This window comes from Mirounga leonina, unplaced genomic scaffold, assembly GCF_011800145.1.
Source record: "Mirounga leonina isolate KUSES-001 unplaced genomic scaffold, KU_Mleo_1.0 Mir_173, whole genome shotgun sequence".
NCBI lineage: Eukaryota > Metazoa > Chordata > Mammalia > Carnivora > Phocidae > Mirounga > Mirounga leonina.
The window spans coordinates 2372294-2386792 of record NW_023270447.1 but is presented as its reverse complement, the minus strand read 5'-3'; the positions used below and the strand labels follow the sequence as shown (position 1 = coordinate 2386792).

The 14499-nt window shown below is 55.6% G+C and overlaps 1 protein-coding gene across 1 annotated transcript; it reads left to right on the top strand.

The window, feature by feature from the left end:
* Window positions 1-2277: 2277 nt before the first annotated feature.
* Window positions 2278-14291, top strand: LOC118020155 (chymosin-like). Its single transcript, XM_035020124.1, has 9 exons — window positions 2278-2339; window positions 5034-5184; window positions 6043-6160; window positions 7513-7631; window positions 9973-10172; window positions 11667-11780; window positions 12724-12868; window positions 13391-13489; window positions 14154-14291. Exons 1-9 carry the CDS (start codon window positions 2278-2280, stop codon window positions 14289-14291), a joined length of 1146 nt encoding a protein of 381 aa, XP_034876015.1.
* Window positions 14292-14499: the final 208 nt, after the last annotated feature.

Genomic DNA, 14499 nt, shown 5'->3' with positions numbered 1-14499 from the left:
ACTGCTTGTCACAGCAGGGTCACGCATATGGGATCCTATCTGTCCCCACCCGACTGTGGGCTCCCCAGGCATGGAAATGACACCAGCTCCATATCTCTGTGGCCCTTGTGAGCACATTGAAGATCCTGCGTCGAACCGGCTTTGAGGTTGCTCATGTCTGAGTGGAGATCATGGTGGGAGTGGGTAACCCAGGACAGGTCATCCCCAGGCCCTGATTTAGTTTGGCCACTTTTGTGGGTCAGTCCCCAGGCACAAAGAATCTAGACCAAGGGGAGTCGTCCCCACCTGGTGCTGGGTAGCCAGTGATGAAATCTTATCACGGTTTTTCTAAAAGCTTTTGGCAGTTCTCGCCCTGCCCCCGTGGATAAGCAGTTCTGACGTTCTGTGAAGCCTGGGCAGCATTCCTGATAGCGCGCACTTGAATGCTGTTAGAATGATCCCAATCTCGTGAGTAAACCCAGAGCAACCAGTGCTAAGGGATCTTTAGTTTTTGGCTTCGAAGGTCACCTTCCAGCGGGAGGGATGGCTGAGCCTGACTTGCCAGGCTCATTGCTCAGGAGTGTTTGCTGCTGGGTCGGGCTGGGCCCCTGGGCGTGTGGAGCAGAGTGCTCGGTGCGCCGATGTGGTGGTGTTGACCCCGGAGGGGCCCGGCCCCACGTGCTGCACACAGGCCTGCCTGTCCCAAGCAGAACCGCCCCAGACTTGATATTGCAAACTCGTGAGATTCCCATAGCATGCCGGGCCCCGGGGGGCTGTGTGTAGTGGGTCAGACCAGGGCTCTTGTGACAGTTCAAGGTCTTCTTCCTCAGGGGCAAGTCCATCAACCTCTCTGAGTCTCTGTCTCATCATCTGTAGCTCGTCATAAAGACGGGGCCCTGCTGTGCTTTGAGTGCTGGCAAGACCGTTCATTCAACTCATTTGCTTAACCAAACGTTTAGTGAGCATCTACTATTCGGCGTGCTCCAGGCTGGTGTGGGGCAGGAAAGACCACTCAGATGCAGGGCCGCTGGGACGGGGATACGCAGGCCTTCTGAGGAGGGACGAGGATGGCTGGGTGGGGCATTGCCATGGGAGGGATCCCATCTGGCTGTCTTCCTAGCTCCTGCCATAAAACTCTCAGTTCCCCTGTTGGCGGGCCTCGTCAAATACAAGAAGCTTCTGGGTCTGTCCCTCCTGCGTGCCCCTGTGTCCGGGGCCCACCGCATGCCTGCCTCTTTGGCTACCCAGCCTGCCCTCTCTGTTCCACTCCCTTGCTACCCAGACATCTGTCCCGCAGGGCACACTCTCCCACACACCTGTGGCCCCCAAACCCCTGCTGAATCCTGATTTGATCCTGACTTTCCAGTTTATAGCCTCCCCTCACCCTGGGATGCGGTCTTCTCCTTCTGTGGCTGAGACTTCGTTTCCCTTTTTGCCCTAATTCTCTCTCGTGGGGCCGTCTACTCATCACAAAGCCCTGCATGTATCCTTCTGAGAAGCTCGACTTAGGCCTATGTGTGGGACTAGGGTGCCAGCTCTTGGCCTCACCTGTTGCCAAAATCTGACCATGGCGCCATATCCTCCTTCCTCTTTGTGTATGACACACATCTGCCTTCCCTGTTCACCCTCGACAGCCCCCCCAGGGGCTCATGGGATCTGGCATCTACACCCCCGTCTTCCCAACACCCTTCTAACATAGAACCAGGGGACACAGCCCAGACGGTGCAGAAGTCTTGGGCCTGCCGTCTCTCTTAGACCGGGGTGACAGATTGAAGGAGCACTCTCTGCCTCAGGAGTAGACGGAGTGTCCCCTGGAACATGGGCCCGGGAGCATTGAGCTGGAGATTCCTGGATAGGGCAGGCTGCGGGCTCCCTGTGAAGTCAGGCCCAGGGAGGAGAGGCAGCTAGGGCAGAAGAGGGGTCTGCTGCTAAGAAACCTCTTTACAGACCACCAGGGGGAACATGAGAAGGGTTTCTGGCGGTGGCCCCGTCTGTGCTAGCTCAAGAAGTCCCATCTGGAAGGGGAAATCAGTCGGGGAGGCCTCTGTGATATTTCCAAGCCTAAAGATCAAGCACGTGTCCCCTTTGGCTTTGAAGTCCCGCGGTGGTGGAGTCTGGGGCCCTTATCGCGGTGGGTGTTGGGTACTCGGGGTACTATCTTAATGTGTTTGTGGAGCAGCCCGAAGTCAGGGGGTCATCTCTGCAGCCCGGGCTTGCAGCCAGAGGGGACCCGGCACTCTCTATAAAGGCTGTGGGAAGGGGGACTGGCTCCAGCAAGTGGCCAGCCTGCGGTCCAGGATGAGGTGTCTCGTGGTGTTACTTGCAGTCCTCGCCCTCTCCCAGGGCAGTGGGATCTCCAGGTGGGTGTCAGGCGCCTGGGGCTGGAGCGGGGAGGGCGTCACAGGCACCTGCTCTGGGTGGGTCTCTCCTGTGGTCTTCCACCCTGCCCCCGTGGAATCTTCAGAGGCCCTGCTGCGGGTTCCCAGGATAGTCTTGCCTTTGCATTTGGAACCTTTCCCTCAGGGTATGCCCCACCACTGCAGGGGTGGTGAGCAGCAATACAGGGTCAGATGGGCAGTCTGGGAAACCAAGGGCATGGCTGCTGGGGTCAAACTGCCTGTGATTTGATCCCCAGCTCCATCACCAACCTGACTTCCTGTGCCCTATTTCCTCTTCTGTTGTAAAATCAGGATAACAGACAGCATCCATCTTGCAGGGTTGTTATGAGGAATATATGAGTTGGTATTTGGAAAATGCTTTGAATGGTGCCTGGCACGGGATAAGAGCTATTGTATGCATTTCTTTTCTTTTCTTTTTTTTTTTTTTTAAGATTTTATTTATTTATTTGAGAGAGAGAGTGAGAGAGAGAAAGAGCACAAGAGGGGGAAGGGCCAGAGGGAGAAGCAGACTCCCTGCCGAGCAGGGAGCCCGATGCGGGACTCGATCCCGGGACTCCAGGATCATGACCTGAGCCGAAGGCAGTCGCTTAACCAACTGAGCCACCCAGGCGCCCTATTGTATGCATTTCTTAAACAAAATAAAGCTCCCTCTATGGGTGAGATTCCCAAGTTTTCCTCCAGAATTAATAACTGATATTTCTTTTTTGATACTTTTGTTTGAAATGATTTTTTTAAAAAGTCATCTCTATACCCAACATGGGGCTCGAACTCATGACCCCAAGATCAAGAGTCACATGCTCTACCGACTGAGCCAGCCAGGTGCCCCATAACTGATATTTCTTGAGCTGCTTGCTGCTAGGTGCCACTAAACCTCTTGGATTAGGTAGGTATTATTATTTGCATTTTACAGATGAGGAAGCTGTTGTTCGGGGAGGGTCCCTGAGCTACCCAAGGCCACATGGTTCATAATGGAAGAGCTAGGACTTGGTCCCAAGTGGACTTACGCTCTTGCCACAACATCACACTATCTCCAGTTCCCAGGCTCGAGCCCCATCAAGCCATGAGCCTGGGGTAACCTGAATCCATCCCTGGGAAACGAGATCCCTGAAAAGGACCCAGGGTACCTTTGACCAGTCAGAGCTCCTTGTGTCTTGAAAGTGAAGTTCTTTCTAACCAGGCATCGGGTGATCTCAGTGCAGGGGGGCAGCCCTGGGGGGATGGAGGTTTCCACGCAGTTGGAGTCTCCTGGTTCTCGGCGTGGGGCAGGGGGCTGTCGGCGCCCCTCTGAGGGAGGCTCTCTGGGGCCTCATACTGGACACAGCAGCTCAGCGGAGAAGAAGCTGCTGCTAGGGGGGTCACCAGGCATTCCACGAGTGGGTCCTGAGGTGAGTGGGAGCAGGAGGCCAGCAGGCAGAACGCTTTGGGGACCTGGAGATGAGGACACAGGAAAGGGCAGCTGAAGGATTGGGCCCGGGAGCCTCCTTCCTTTTCTATCATCAGAGACAAAGGCTGAGAAATGTCTTGAGGACCTTTTATTTCTGTTGGGTCCTGGCTGAAGCCACACTTGAGGGCTGGGGAAGGGAGGCACCAGAGGAGAGACCATAATTCACATACCGGGCTGTTCCATATGGGATCTGTTTGGCATGTGAACAACACGAGAAAACCCATTTTCTCTGAGGGTCTTAGAACTCCTGCCATTTTATTACTCTCAAAGCACTTTCATAGCTGTGGTCTCTGTGAAGTCAGGCCCAAGGAGGAGCCTGTCCTTAAATCAGCCCCGCAGAGGAGGACCGCATGGCCCTTAGAACTGGAGGGACACCAGAATCATCAGCCTACATTCCTTCGGCCTAGAGGAGGGGAAACTAGGAACCAGAGAGGTGAAGCTACTCTGTTGGTCAAAGGCAGGGCTGGAGAGAGGCTGGAAAGGAAGGAGGTCGCCCATTTTGCAGAGACAGAGCTGAAGCTCAGAGGGCCTTGGGGGGGTGCGGGGGAGGTTACCCCAAGGGCCACAGCCTGCAGAGCAGGGTCTAGAACCTTTCTGCTGTTCTCTCCCTCTCGATGCTCTTCTGTTGATTTGTTTCCATCATCCAACTCCTAAACTCTATCAGAAGCTCCCTGAGGACCACACTCTGTACTGAAACTCTCTGAAGAATTTCCACACACTTCAGGCTACCCAGAGAGCCAAGCACAGGGGTCGCAAGGGAGGGAGCATTTTTACAGGGTTTAGCAGAGTGTGGGGGACATCATTTCCTCTCCAGACAGCCTGCTCCCAGACGGCAGAGGCTGCAGTCCTGAGCCCCGTACAATGTCTGGCACATGGTAGGCAGGCAGCAAGAGTTTGGAGACTGAACGAATGATACTGTGTCTCTCAAACCTCGGAGTTGCGAAACGTATTAGCAGGCTATAAAATACATATAATGAGTCTCCACCAGCATTAAGAAAAAAGAAAGGAATAGAGAACATCAGAGCGCATCATGTTTAGTAAGGGTAAGCACTGAATTGTGAACTGATGTAAAATCTAATTTTTCCTTTGAGTTATGTTTAAAAAAATATGAGGGCAGAGCTTACATAGCCCAGAGTCTGGGCAATTCTCTGAGGTAGGGCAGCCCTGAGGAGATGCCCACCGGCATCACGAATTCTTCCCTGTCTCCTCAGGGTCCCTCTGCACAAAGGCAAGTCGCTGAGAAAGGCCCTGAAGGAGCGTGGGCTCCTGGAGGACTTTCTGAAGACACACCCGTATTCCTTCAGCAAGAAGTACTCCAACTTGGAGAAGGTGGCCAGCGAGCCCTTGACCAACTACCTGGACGTAAGTGGCTCTGCCCCCCTTCCAATAATGCTTCTCACACAGAGTGCGATGGATGCTCCCTCCCGGCCCCTGCCTCTTTCCTCCCTTCTAGGAATCACGGAGCCCCACGGGCTGTGGAGGCTGTCCCCCCACCCCTCAGCTCCGCATGGGGCCAGCAGACCCAGCAAAGGCGAGGCTCTGAAGGTCACTGCCAGGAGGGTCTGAGCTCAGGCCAGCAGACAACATCCCTCGGGGGCACGTAATTTGCTCCCAGGTGCACCCCCATGCCTGTGTCTCCCAGCCCAGAGGACCCATGTCTTAGTCTGGACTCAGCAGGGATGGGGCTCTGGTGCCCATCTATAGCCACCCCTGGGGTCCTCTTCCTTCCTGGAGCCTGTCTCTCCCTCATCTGTCACTCTTGGCAATAAACAGCCTGCCTTGTCTTTCCTGTGCTCTCGTTGCCTTATCTAGGTCATGCTCACCCCTTCCCCGACCTAAGTTCTGACACATGGGGAGGCTGGCCAGGAGGGGTGGCAGGGACAGCTTGGGTTGGGATCTGGGGTCCGTACCTCACTGGTGTCCTATCTCTATGTCCCTGCCCCTGGCAGGCAGGGCCCAGTCTTCCTACTGGGAAGGGCTGATGTTTTGATCTAATGTCTGCTTCTGGGGCTGATTCCAGCGGTGGTTGTAGGGCTTGTGGGAGGGGCAGGCCAGCACAGCTGGGTGAGCAGTGGGGGGGAGCCCAGTGTGGTCACTGGAGATGGAGAACCCTCCCCAGTGATCCTCATTTCCCCCTCTTCCCCTTTTCTCCATGCCAAGCATCGACCCTTATCCCTATGCTGTACTCCCCACCCCTGACCTTGTGCTATCTGTCCCCAGTGTCAGTACTTTGGGAAGATCTACATCGGGACCCCACCCCAGGAATTCACTGTGGTGTTTGACACTGGCTCCTCGGACCTCTGGGTGCCCTCTGTCTACTGCAAGAGTTCTGCTTGCCGTGAGTGATCTCCCTTTCCGGCCTGCCCCTCCAGGCTTAGACCCCAGGGCCACTGTCAGCCCTGCGTAGTGAAAGGAGAAGGCTGGACTCCTTTGGAGTCTACTCTGAAAGTCTGTGAATCTCAGTGACATCAACAGATGATTATGGAGGCCTGGCCACTTTGGAAAAAAAGACGTTAAATGCCGCTAGGCAGAGATGGGGTCAGGCTTCATGTTTTAAACGTCAGAAAGCAATGTCAGATGTTGGTCTCGTGGATTCGGGCTGCATCAGAAGCTATGCTGGAGGCTTTTGGACAAGAGGTTGGGTCAGCTCGGAAACAAGGAGAGGGTTTGCTAGATTCTGGCCACCACTCTTGAGTTGCAGCGTGCTGGGGAGAACGTGGGTACAGGAGAGCTTGCTTCGACATTCCCAGCCTCCTGGTTGTGCCCCATCTCCTTGCTCAGCCCTTCCAACTGCTCACAGATTGAGAAGGTGTGCAAATCACGGGTCTGATGTATAAAGCACCAGTTGGAAATTAGGGAAGCTTGGGCTATTTATTTATTTAAAAAATATTTTATTTATTTATTTATTTGAGAGAGAGCACGAGAGAGAGCAGAGAGCACAAGCTGGGGGAGCGGCAGGCAGAGAGAGAAGCACACTCCCCGCTGAGCAGGGAGCCCGATGTGGGGCTTGATCCCAGGATTTGGGATCATGATCTAAGCCAAAGGCAGATGCTTAACCTACTGAGCCACCCAGCAGCCCTGATATTTACTTATTTATTTAGTCTTCATCAAGAAGCAAGACAAGCTGCTGACCCTCCTGGGTCTTCAGTTCTCCTTTCTATAAAATGGGGCTATGATATGCCAGTGGGGGCTGGGAGAATAAAGTGACAGGATCTATTACTAGTGATGAGTCAACGTTTAATACATGTTAATAATTTAATTTAATACATGTTCATAATTTATTTCTCCAACAATCCTGGGAGCTTGGTGCTCTTGTTATCCCTCTTTACCAGAGAGGGAAGTAAAGTTCAGAAAAGAAAAGAGTCTTGCCTAAGGTTACAAAGCTGGTAAAAGTGACAAGTCTATGGAAACCACAGGGATGGCTTTTTTCTTTCTTATTTTGTTTGGCAGCTACACAGGTAACACTGGGGTTCCGAGAGGTGGGTGGAGCAGCAAAAGATAATTTTTCTTTACCAGACTGTGGGGGATCAAGAGCGAGTGGGCTGCTTGTTTTCTGCAGAATTTCTGAGAACGGTTGGTTAGTATGTAGACCACATTCTTACCAGACCCCGTGAGGGTCTCAGCCCTGGCTGGCGCTGTCAGGGGTGAGAAGATTCTGCAGGCCTCACTAACCCAGGGTCTGTGTTCCAGAAAGCCATCACCGCTTCAACCCGGCCAAGTCCTCCACCTTCCAGAACCTGAACAAGCCTCTGTCCATCCAGTACGGCACGGGCAGCATGCAGGGCTTCCTGGGCCTTGACACCGTCACGGTGAGTGGGGCTTAGGGCCAGTGGGGCTGCCACGCAGACCCCCAGGCTCTGGCGGGCCGCACCTCCAGCTGGCACGGAGAGGCCCTCTGGGTCCTGCCCCTGGGGAGCCTGGTGGTGGGTAGGGGTTCTGGGAGGGATCTTAGGCAGCAGGGCCTGTGGCTGGTCCTTCCCTCCTCTCCTGCCCATGCCAGCCCCCAGAGTCCCCCCTGAGAGGCTTCTCCGTGCCCAGTTTCCACCTTCCCCAACCTTTTTCATCTGTCCTGGCCATAGTTGGTTCCGAATCCCCAGCCTGTGCCAGCACCGAGCTCCCCAGTGTCACCTGTGGGCTCTCACTGTAAACTGAGTTCTTAGGAAGGTACTTTACCCCATTGTGCAGATGAGGAAACTGAAGCGCCCAGGTTGGTCCCTTGCCAGAATCACACAGCTGGTGGCTGGGAGCGGAGTGTCAGACCCACGCCCCGATCCTCTGAGCAGTGCCCTTGGCTTGCGCTCACTCCTTCGCCTGGGAAGGCGAGTCCCCTGCCCAGGCGCCGTGGAGCAGCATCTCCTTTCAGTCAGGGAGCATCTGTGCCCTCTGGACAAGGGTACCCCTGCCTTTTGCCACTTTTTGGCTTCTAAAGTACTCAACACAGTGGTGGGCACATAAGAAGGGCTCAGTACACATTAGCCTCCTGCTTTCCTTCCTCACCCACTATCCAAGACTAAAAATCAAGCGGCATCCCCTGGGGCATCTTCCTGGAGTTCTTCCTGGGTCTGGCTGAAGGCTCGTTTGTTTTGAGCCCGAAGGGACACGGCTCCTCTCTGCTGTCGGCCCTCTCCTCAGCCTCATCCACTGGCAGGGCAGGTGCCCACCCAGCTCAGGCCTCCCTAGGGGTCGGCGCCAGACAGCGGAGACCCCAGAGCCACCGGCTGAGGTGGTCCCAGCAGACAGGGCCTGGGAAGGCGAATCCCCTGCCTGGGGGTCCTACTTCCTCTGAGGCCTGGAGTCATTTGCTTTCTTTTCTGTGGTTCTGAGTTCAGGGGGGGAAACCCCACATCTTCATGAAGGAGTTGGTCCGAGCCTGCTGGCCTCAGCCGTGGTGCGTTAAGCGGCCTTCACCTGCCCACCTTGGGCAGAAGGTGGGAGAGAGAGCCACGGGGGTCAGGCCCTCCTCAGCACGGTCACGTGCAAATGAGGACAAGTTGGGGCACTGGAGGAGGAGAAAGAAGATTGGCGTGGGGGAAGAAGTGTGGGTCAAGGGCTCAGAGGCAAGAGATGAGGTGTGAAAAACAGGGTCAGCACATGAGGGGACTCTAGGACAAAGGGTTCCTCCTGAGTGCCATTGGGGGCCTCTGGAGGGTCGTTGCAAGGGGTGACATGACTGGACGTCCATTTTCTTCTTTTTTTTTTTTAAAGATTTTTTTTTTTATTTATTTATTCGACAGAGAGCACAAGTAGGCAGAGAGGCAGGCAGAGGGAGAGGGAGAAGCAGACTCTCCACTGAGCAGGGAGGCCGACGCGGGGCTCGATCCCAGGACCCTGGGATCATGACCTGAGCCGAGGGCAGGCGCTTAACCGACTGAGTCACCCAGGCTGCCCCATGGACGTCCATTTTCAAAGATCACTTTGGCTGTGTGTGTGGAGGATGGTTTGGCTATAAGGGGACTGAGTGGAAGCTGGAGGCCCCTGTGAGCTCAGAAAGGGCTGGTGGGCACAGCAGCCTTCCAGAAAGTGGGCAGATTAACAGGAGATTTGGAGGTAGCGCTTCCTTAGCATAGTGCCATTAATGTCCAACGGCCAAACATTTCCTAAGTGCTCGATACAGGTTCAGCATTCGTATTATATGGGCCTCAGCATTGCCTTGAGATGCAGGTGGTGGCTCAGAGAGGTGCTTGTTCAAGGTCACACCGTCAGCACTCAACAGAGCAAGGACGCACAGCTAGGTCTACTAGATGCAAAGTGGGTGCATGTTCTTTCTGTCCGTTGTGCTGCCCCCAGCTGTTCCCTGGCAGACGCCCCAGGTGCAGCTAATGATGAGGCTGCAGGCTGGCAGGGGGCCTTAGAGCCTCCCTCACCCCACCCCCTTCTTTGGGCTCACCCCCCAACTTCTGCACCGTGAGCACTGCTGTCTGCACCCTTCACCGGGTCCTCGATTCCTCCATCCCTGGCCTCTCCAGGATCATTCCCTCACAACACAGCGCAGAGCTGGGGAATGAGGGCTTTTCCTCTTAAGCTCACACAACTACATTGCCTGGAGGAGGGCGGGTGCGGGGTGGCCTCTAAGGCTGATCCCGATACCGGCCTGCCCTGGGATCTTCCTGCCTCTGGCCCCTGGTGGAGGACACTCGGCTTCTCTTGCAGGTCTCCAATATCGTGGACTCCCAGCAGACTGTGGGCCTGAGCACCCAGGAGCCTGGCAACGTCTTTACCTACTCTGAGTTCGATGGGATCCTGGGGCTGGCCTACCCCTCTCTGGCTTCCGAGTACTCAGTGCCAGTTTTCGACAACATCATGCAGAAGCACCTGGTGGCCCAAGATCTGTTCTCTGTGTATTTGTCCAGGTAGGAGCTGTCCCCAGCCAGAGCCAGACTTTCATGGCCTGGCAAGGTCTGTCGGCTGAGGAATGTCCGCCCCTCTGGGAGCCTGCAACTCCAGGGTGGTGGTCAGAATCCAAGCAAACCCTCTCCTTGTTTCCAGGCTGACTTAACCACTTTTCCAAAAGCCCCTAGTATATATAGCCTCTGCTGCAGCCCGAATCCACGGGACCAACATCTGACATTGCTTTCTGGCATTTAAAACATGAAGCCTGAGCCATCTCAGCCTGGGGGCGTTTAACATCTTTTTTTTCCGAAGTGGCCAGGCCTCCATAATCATCTGTTGATGTCACTGAGATTCACAGCCTTTCCAGAGTAGGCTCCAAAGGAGTCCAGCCTTCTCCTGTCACTACGCAGGAAACTGAGGCCTGGGAGGACAGTCACCCTGGGAACTGGTGGCTAAGTCACACGTGGAACCCAGGGCTCCTGACTCCCAGCCCAGTGCTCCCTCCTCTGTCCTCCTGCCCCCATACTGGTGCAGCTCAGCTGGACAGAAGGGCGGGTGGCAGGATGGGGAGAAGGGCACCACACTCAGGAGAAGGAAGGTGCTGGGCCACTGAGGTCAAGGGCACCCAGGCAAGGGGTACACTGGTGCGTTCATGCATTCATTCACTCCATCAATATTTATGGGCTGTTACTATGTGCAGGTGCTCTGCCGGAAGAAGGGGATACATCAGCAAACAAGACAAACTGAGAGTTAACTTTCTAGCAGGTGGAGCAGACAACACGCAATCACACAATTACAGTTGTGAGAAGGGCACTCAGTGCAGGCAGATCTGGATGCAGGGAAACCTTAGCACTGAGGGAAGCCCAGTTGGATGGGGATGCATGTGCAGGGTGGGCAGGGGAAGCTTCTCTGAGGCACGAGGGGGAGCTCTCCAGGTGAGACAGAGGACAGCATGCTTCAGGCAGTGGGGACAGCATGTGCTAGAGCCCGGGGGGTGAGACAGAGCTTGCTGTGGTCTAGGAACTAAAAACCACAGAGTGGGAGCAGGTGACCCATGCTTCTTGGCCGCGAGGAAAGCCCCAGAAGGAACAGAGGGGTGGAAGGGGGCAGTTTTAATCCAAAGTCTGTGGGATCTGGTTGAAGACCTTCTCTCCTACTTAAAGCCAAAGGGCTGGGGACGGGGGGGGTGGGCACAGGGCGACAGCTGCGATTGGCCCCAGCCGAGCCTGGTGCTCATGTGAACTGTGTGATGGTTACTTCCTGCCTCCGCCCAGGCTGCAGGTTCTGCCTCAGCCTGGGGGCCGCAGAGCTCAGAGAGAGGACGCTGTTATCAGGGAAAAGCCCCGAAGAGCAGGGAGGCCGGGAGAGCTCACTTGAAGCCTGTGGGGTGGAGGTGGGGGTTGAGGGCAGGGAGGGTGGTGGGGCCCGGTCTCAATGGCATCTGCCCCCCTCCGTGTGGGGCTGCACCCAGCCAGGGTGTCCGAGTGCCACCACTCGCCTTTCCGTGGTTTCAGGAATGGCCAGGGGAGCATGCTCACGCTGGGAGCCATTGACCCGTCCTACTACACAGGCTCCCTGCACTGGGTGCCCGTGACCGTGCAGGAATACTGGCAGTTCACCGTGGACAGGTGAGTGAGCGGGAGCCCTGGGCCCCAGCCACAGGCCCGCCTCCAGGTGTGGGGACGCCAGGGCCTGGGGATCAGCCCGCGAGGCTCCGAGAAGGGCCGCGACACAGGAGCTCCTAAGCCATCACATCAGATTCTGAACTGGACCCTTGCAAGGCCAGTGAGCTTTGTCAGCGAGAATGCTGATGTTCCCCGCTACTTTATTAATAAGAGCCCTGCCCTTCCTGAGCCCTTACTACCCGCTAGGCATTGGGCTGAGGGATAACAGGACTGTCTCGTTCATTCCTCACTAAAACCCTAGGAGGTGGGTGCTACCCTAGTATCCTCACTTTATAATTTACTAACGTCAAGTCTGAACCTCACGACCATCCCTGGAGGAAGTCAAGGAAGGGGTTGTTAAGGTACCCGTTTTGTGGATGAGAAGCCCGAGGTCAGGAAGGTTGGTAATTTGCACAAGGCTTGCAGCAAGTGACTGGCAGGGAGGAAGCCTGAAACCAGACCTTTAGGCAACTAGTGTGGTACTCATTCCATCCCTTAATCACATGACTCCGCTGGTTTTTTAAAAGAAGATTTATTTATTTATTTGAGGGTTGGGGAGAGGCAGAGAGTCTTTTTTTTTTTTTTTTTTAAGATTTTATTTATTTATTTGACAGAGAGAGACAAGGAGAGAGAAGGAACACAAGCAGGGGGAGTGGGAGAGGGAGAAGCAGGCTTCCCGCGGAGGAGGGAGCCCGATATGGGGCTCGATCCCAGGACCCTGGGACCATGACCTGAGCCGAAGGCAGACGCTTAATGACTGAGCCACCCCGGTGCCCCAAGAGGCAGAGAGTCTTAAGCTTGGGCTTCCTCCCTGCCTGAGGATCCTGGCAGGGGAGGATGGGAGGGGCCAAGGAGGGCGTGCCGGATGCTGGGCGCACCGCGAGGCTGTCCTTTTTCCACTCTGCAGGGTTACTGTCAATGGCGTGGTGGTGGCCTGTGATGGTGGCTGTCAGGCCATCCTGGACACAGGCACCTCCATGCTGGTCGGGCCAAGCAGTGACATCCTCAACATCCAGACAGCCATTGGAGCGACACAGGACCAATATGGCGAGGTGAGGCCAGGCCCATTTCCCTGGAGGGGCTGGGATGTCTCAGGAGGCCTCCACCGTGGTCTTCCAGCTTGGCCCACCATGGCTGTGGGAGCTCTCCCATCTCATGCAGAGGCCGAGGTCTGGCTTCCTGTCCCCCAGGAGGATGGTACATCCCTGACTCACTGAGCTCGGCTGTACCCCCTTGTTCCTCATCTACCCACGGGGCTCCTTGCTTCCTCCCTGACTCCTAAGGGCTCCCAGGGTCCTGGGGGAGCTCTGGCTGAGCCTGGAGGGGAAACATGGAGGCCAATCCCCCTTTGTCTCAAGCTGGGGTCTGTTCCTGTGTTGGCTGACAGCAGGTCCCACTCAATGTAACTCTTTTGAGGCCTGAGGGCCTCCCTAGAGTCCTCTGAGTGGGCAGACATCCACCCCCCCTCCCCCGCACTTGACTCCAGTGCAGAGGAGGGGGTCCTGCCCTTCTCTGCCTCATGGAGCTCGATCAGATCCATTGCCCATCTAAGATGACTTTCTTCTGGTCTTGAGTTTGACATCAACTGCGGGAGCCTGAGCAGCATGCCTGAGGTGGTCTTTGAGATCCACGGCCAAAAGTACCCACTGCCCTCCTCCGCCTATACCAGCACGGTAGGAGTTCTCAGGAGAGGAAGCCTGGGGTCACCTAGGCCCCCTCCTCTCTCCTGGCAGGTCAGCCAGTTGTAAAGTGGGAGAATGCAGGAGGTGCATTTAGACAAACTGGCCTTTCTGAGTGGGGCCCTGCTGTCCTCGGGCCTTGTCTGTGGCCAATACAGCCTCATCCTGGGAGAAATGGGTCAAACAGAAAGTACAGAGCCTGGCAACCTGAGGGAGGGTGGGGTAGGCAGGACCACAGCCTCTGTGGGAACCTCCATCTACTGCTCTAGCTTCTAAGCCCAGGAGCCTGGAGCATTGTCTAGGACTTTCGTAGGTAGCCTGACTCGGGCCTCCAGGCCTGGTCTGGCTGGTTAGCAGGGCAGTAGGTGATGAAGAGGATGGGGGGTGCTGGAGAGGACAAGTAAGGGGGAATGGGGTGAGGGGACCCCACCGAGTTCTCCTGCATTAAGTCACTTGATTTTCTGAGTATCAATTTCTTCATCTGTTGAGTGGGATGAATCTGATACTTGTCTGCTTCCCTCGGAAGGTGATTTCAAGGATATGATAAGAAATGCTAGCTGGGAGAGGGACTGTGGGGTTTGGTAGGGGTGGGGTAGGCCACCTACAGACACGGTGACCGGGCTTGGGCCCAGCTTCATCTCAGCCTTGCCTTTCCCAGGATATGGGCTTCTGCACCAGTGGCTTCCAGGGTGAAGGGGATTCCCAGCTGTGGATCCTGGGGGATGTCTTCATCCGCGAGTATTACAGCGTCTTTGACAGGGTCAACAACCGCTTGGGGCTGGCCAAGGCCATCTGATGGCACCGCGGAGCACGGACCACGCACGCATGCCCCAAACACGTGCGTGTGCACATGCACGCACATGTACACATACAGATCAGGTTTTCAGGCACATGGTTCAATAAATACCATATCTCTGCAAAGTGTGGCTTCTGTGGGGCCGGAGCCCTGCGCCGTTATGGGGGTGGGGACGTGGCATCACGTGGTGTCCGGCGGCATTGGGGCT

Excerpts from the sequence above, each read along its gene's own strand:
- LOC118020155 (XM_035020124.1), top strand. The coding sequence starts at position 2,278 with ATGAGGTGTCTCGTGGTGTTACTTGCAGTCCTCGCCCTCTCCCAGGGC. Across the intron at positions 2,340-5,033 it reads CAGGGCAGTGGGATCTCCAG|GGTCCCTCTGCACAAAGGCA; the intron begins GTGGGTGTCAGG and ends CTGTCTCCTCAG. Across the intron at positions 11,781-12,723 it reads TGGCAGTTCACCGTGGACAG|GGTTACTGTCAATGGCGTGG; the intron begins GTGAGTGAGCGG and ends TCCACTCTGCAG.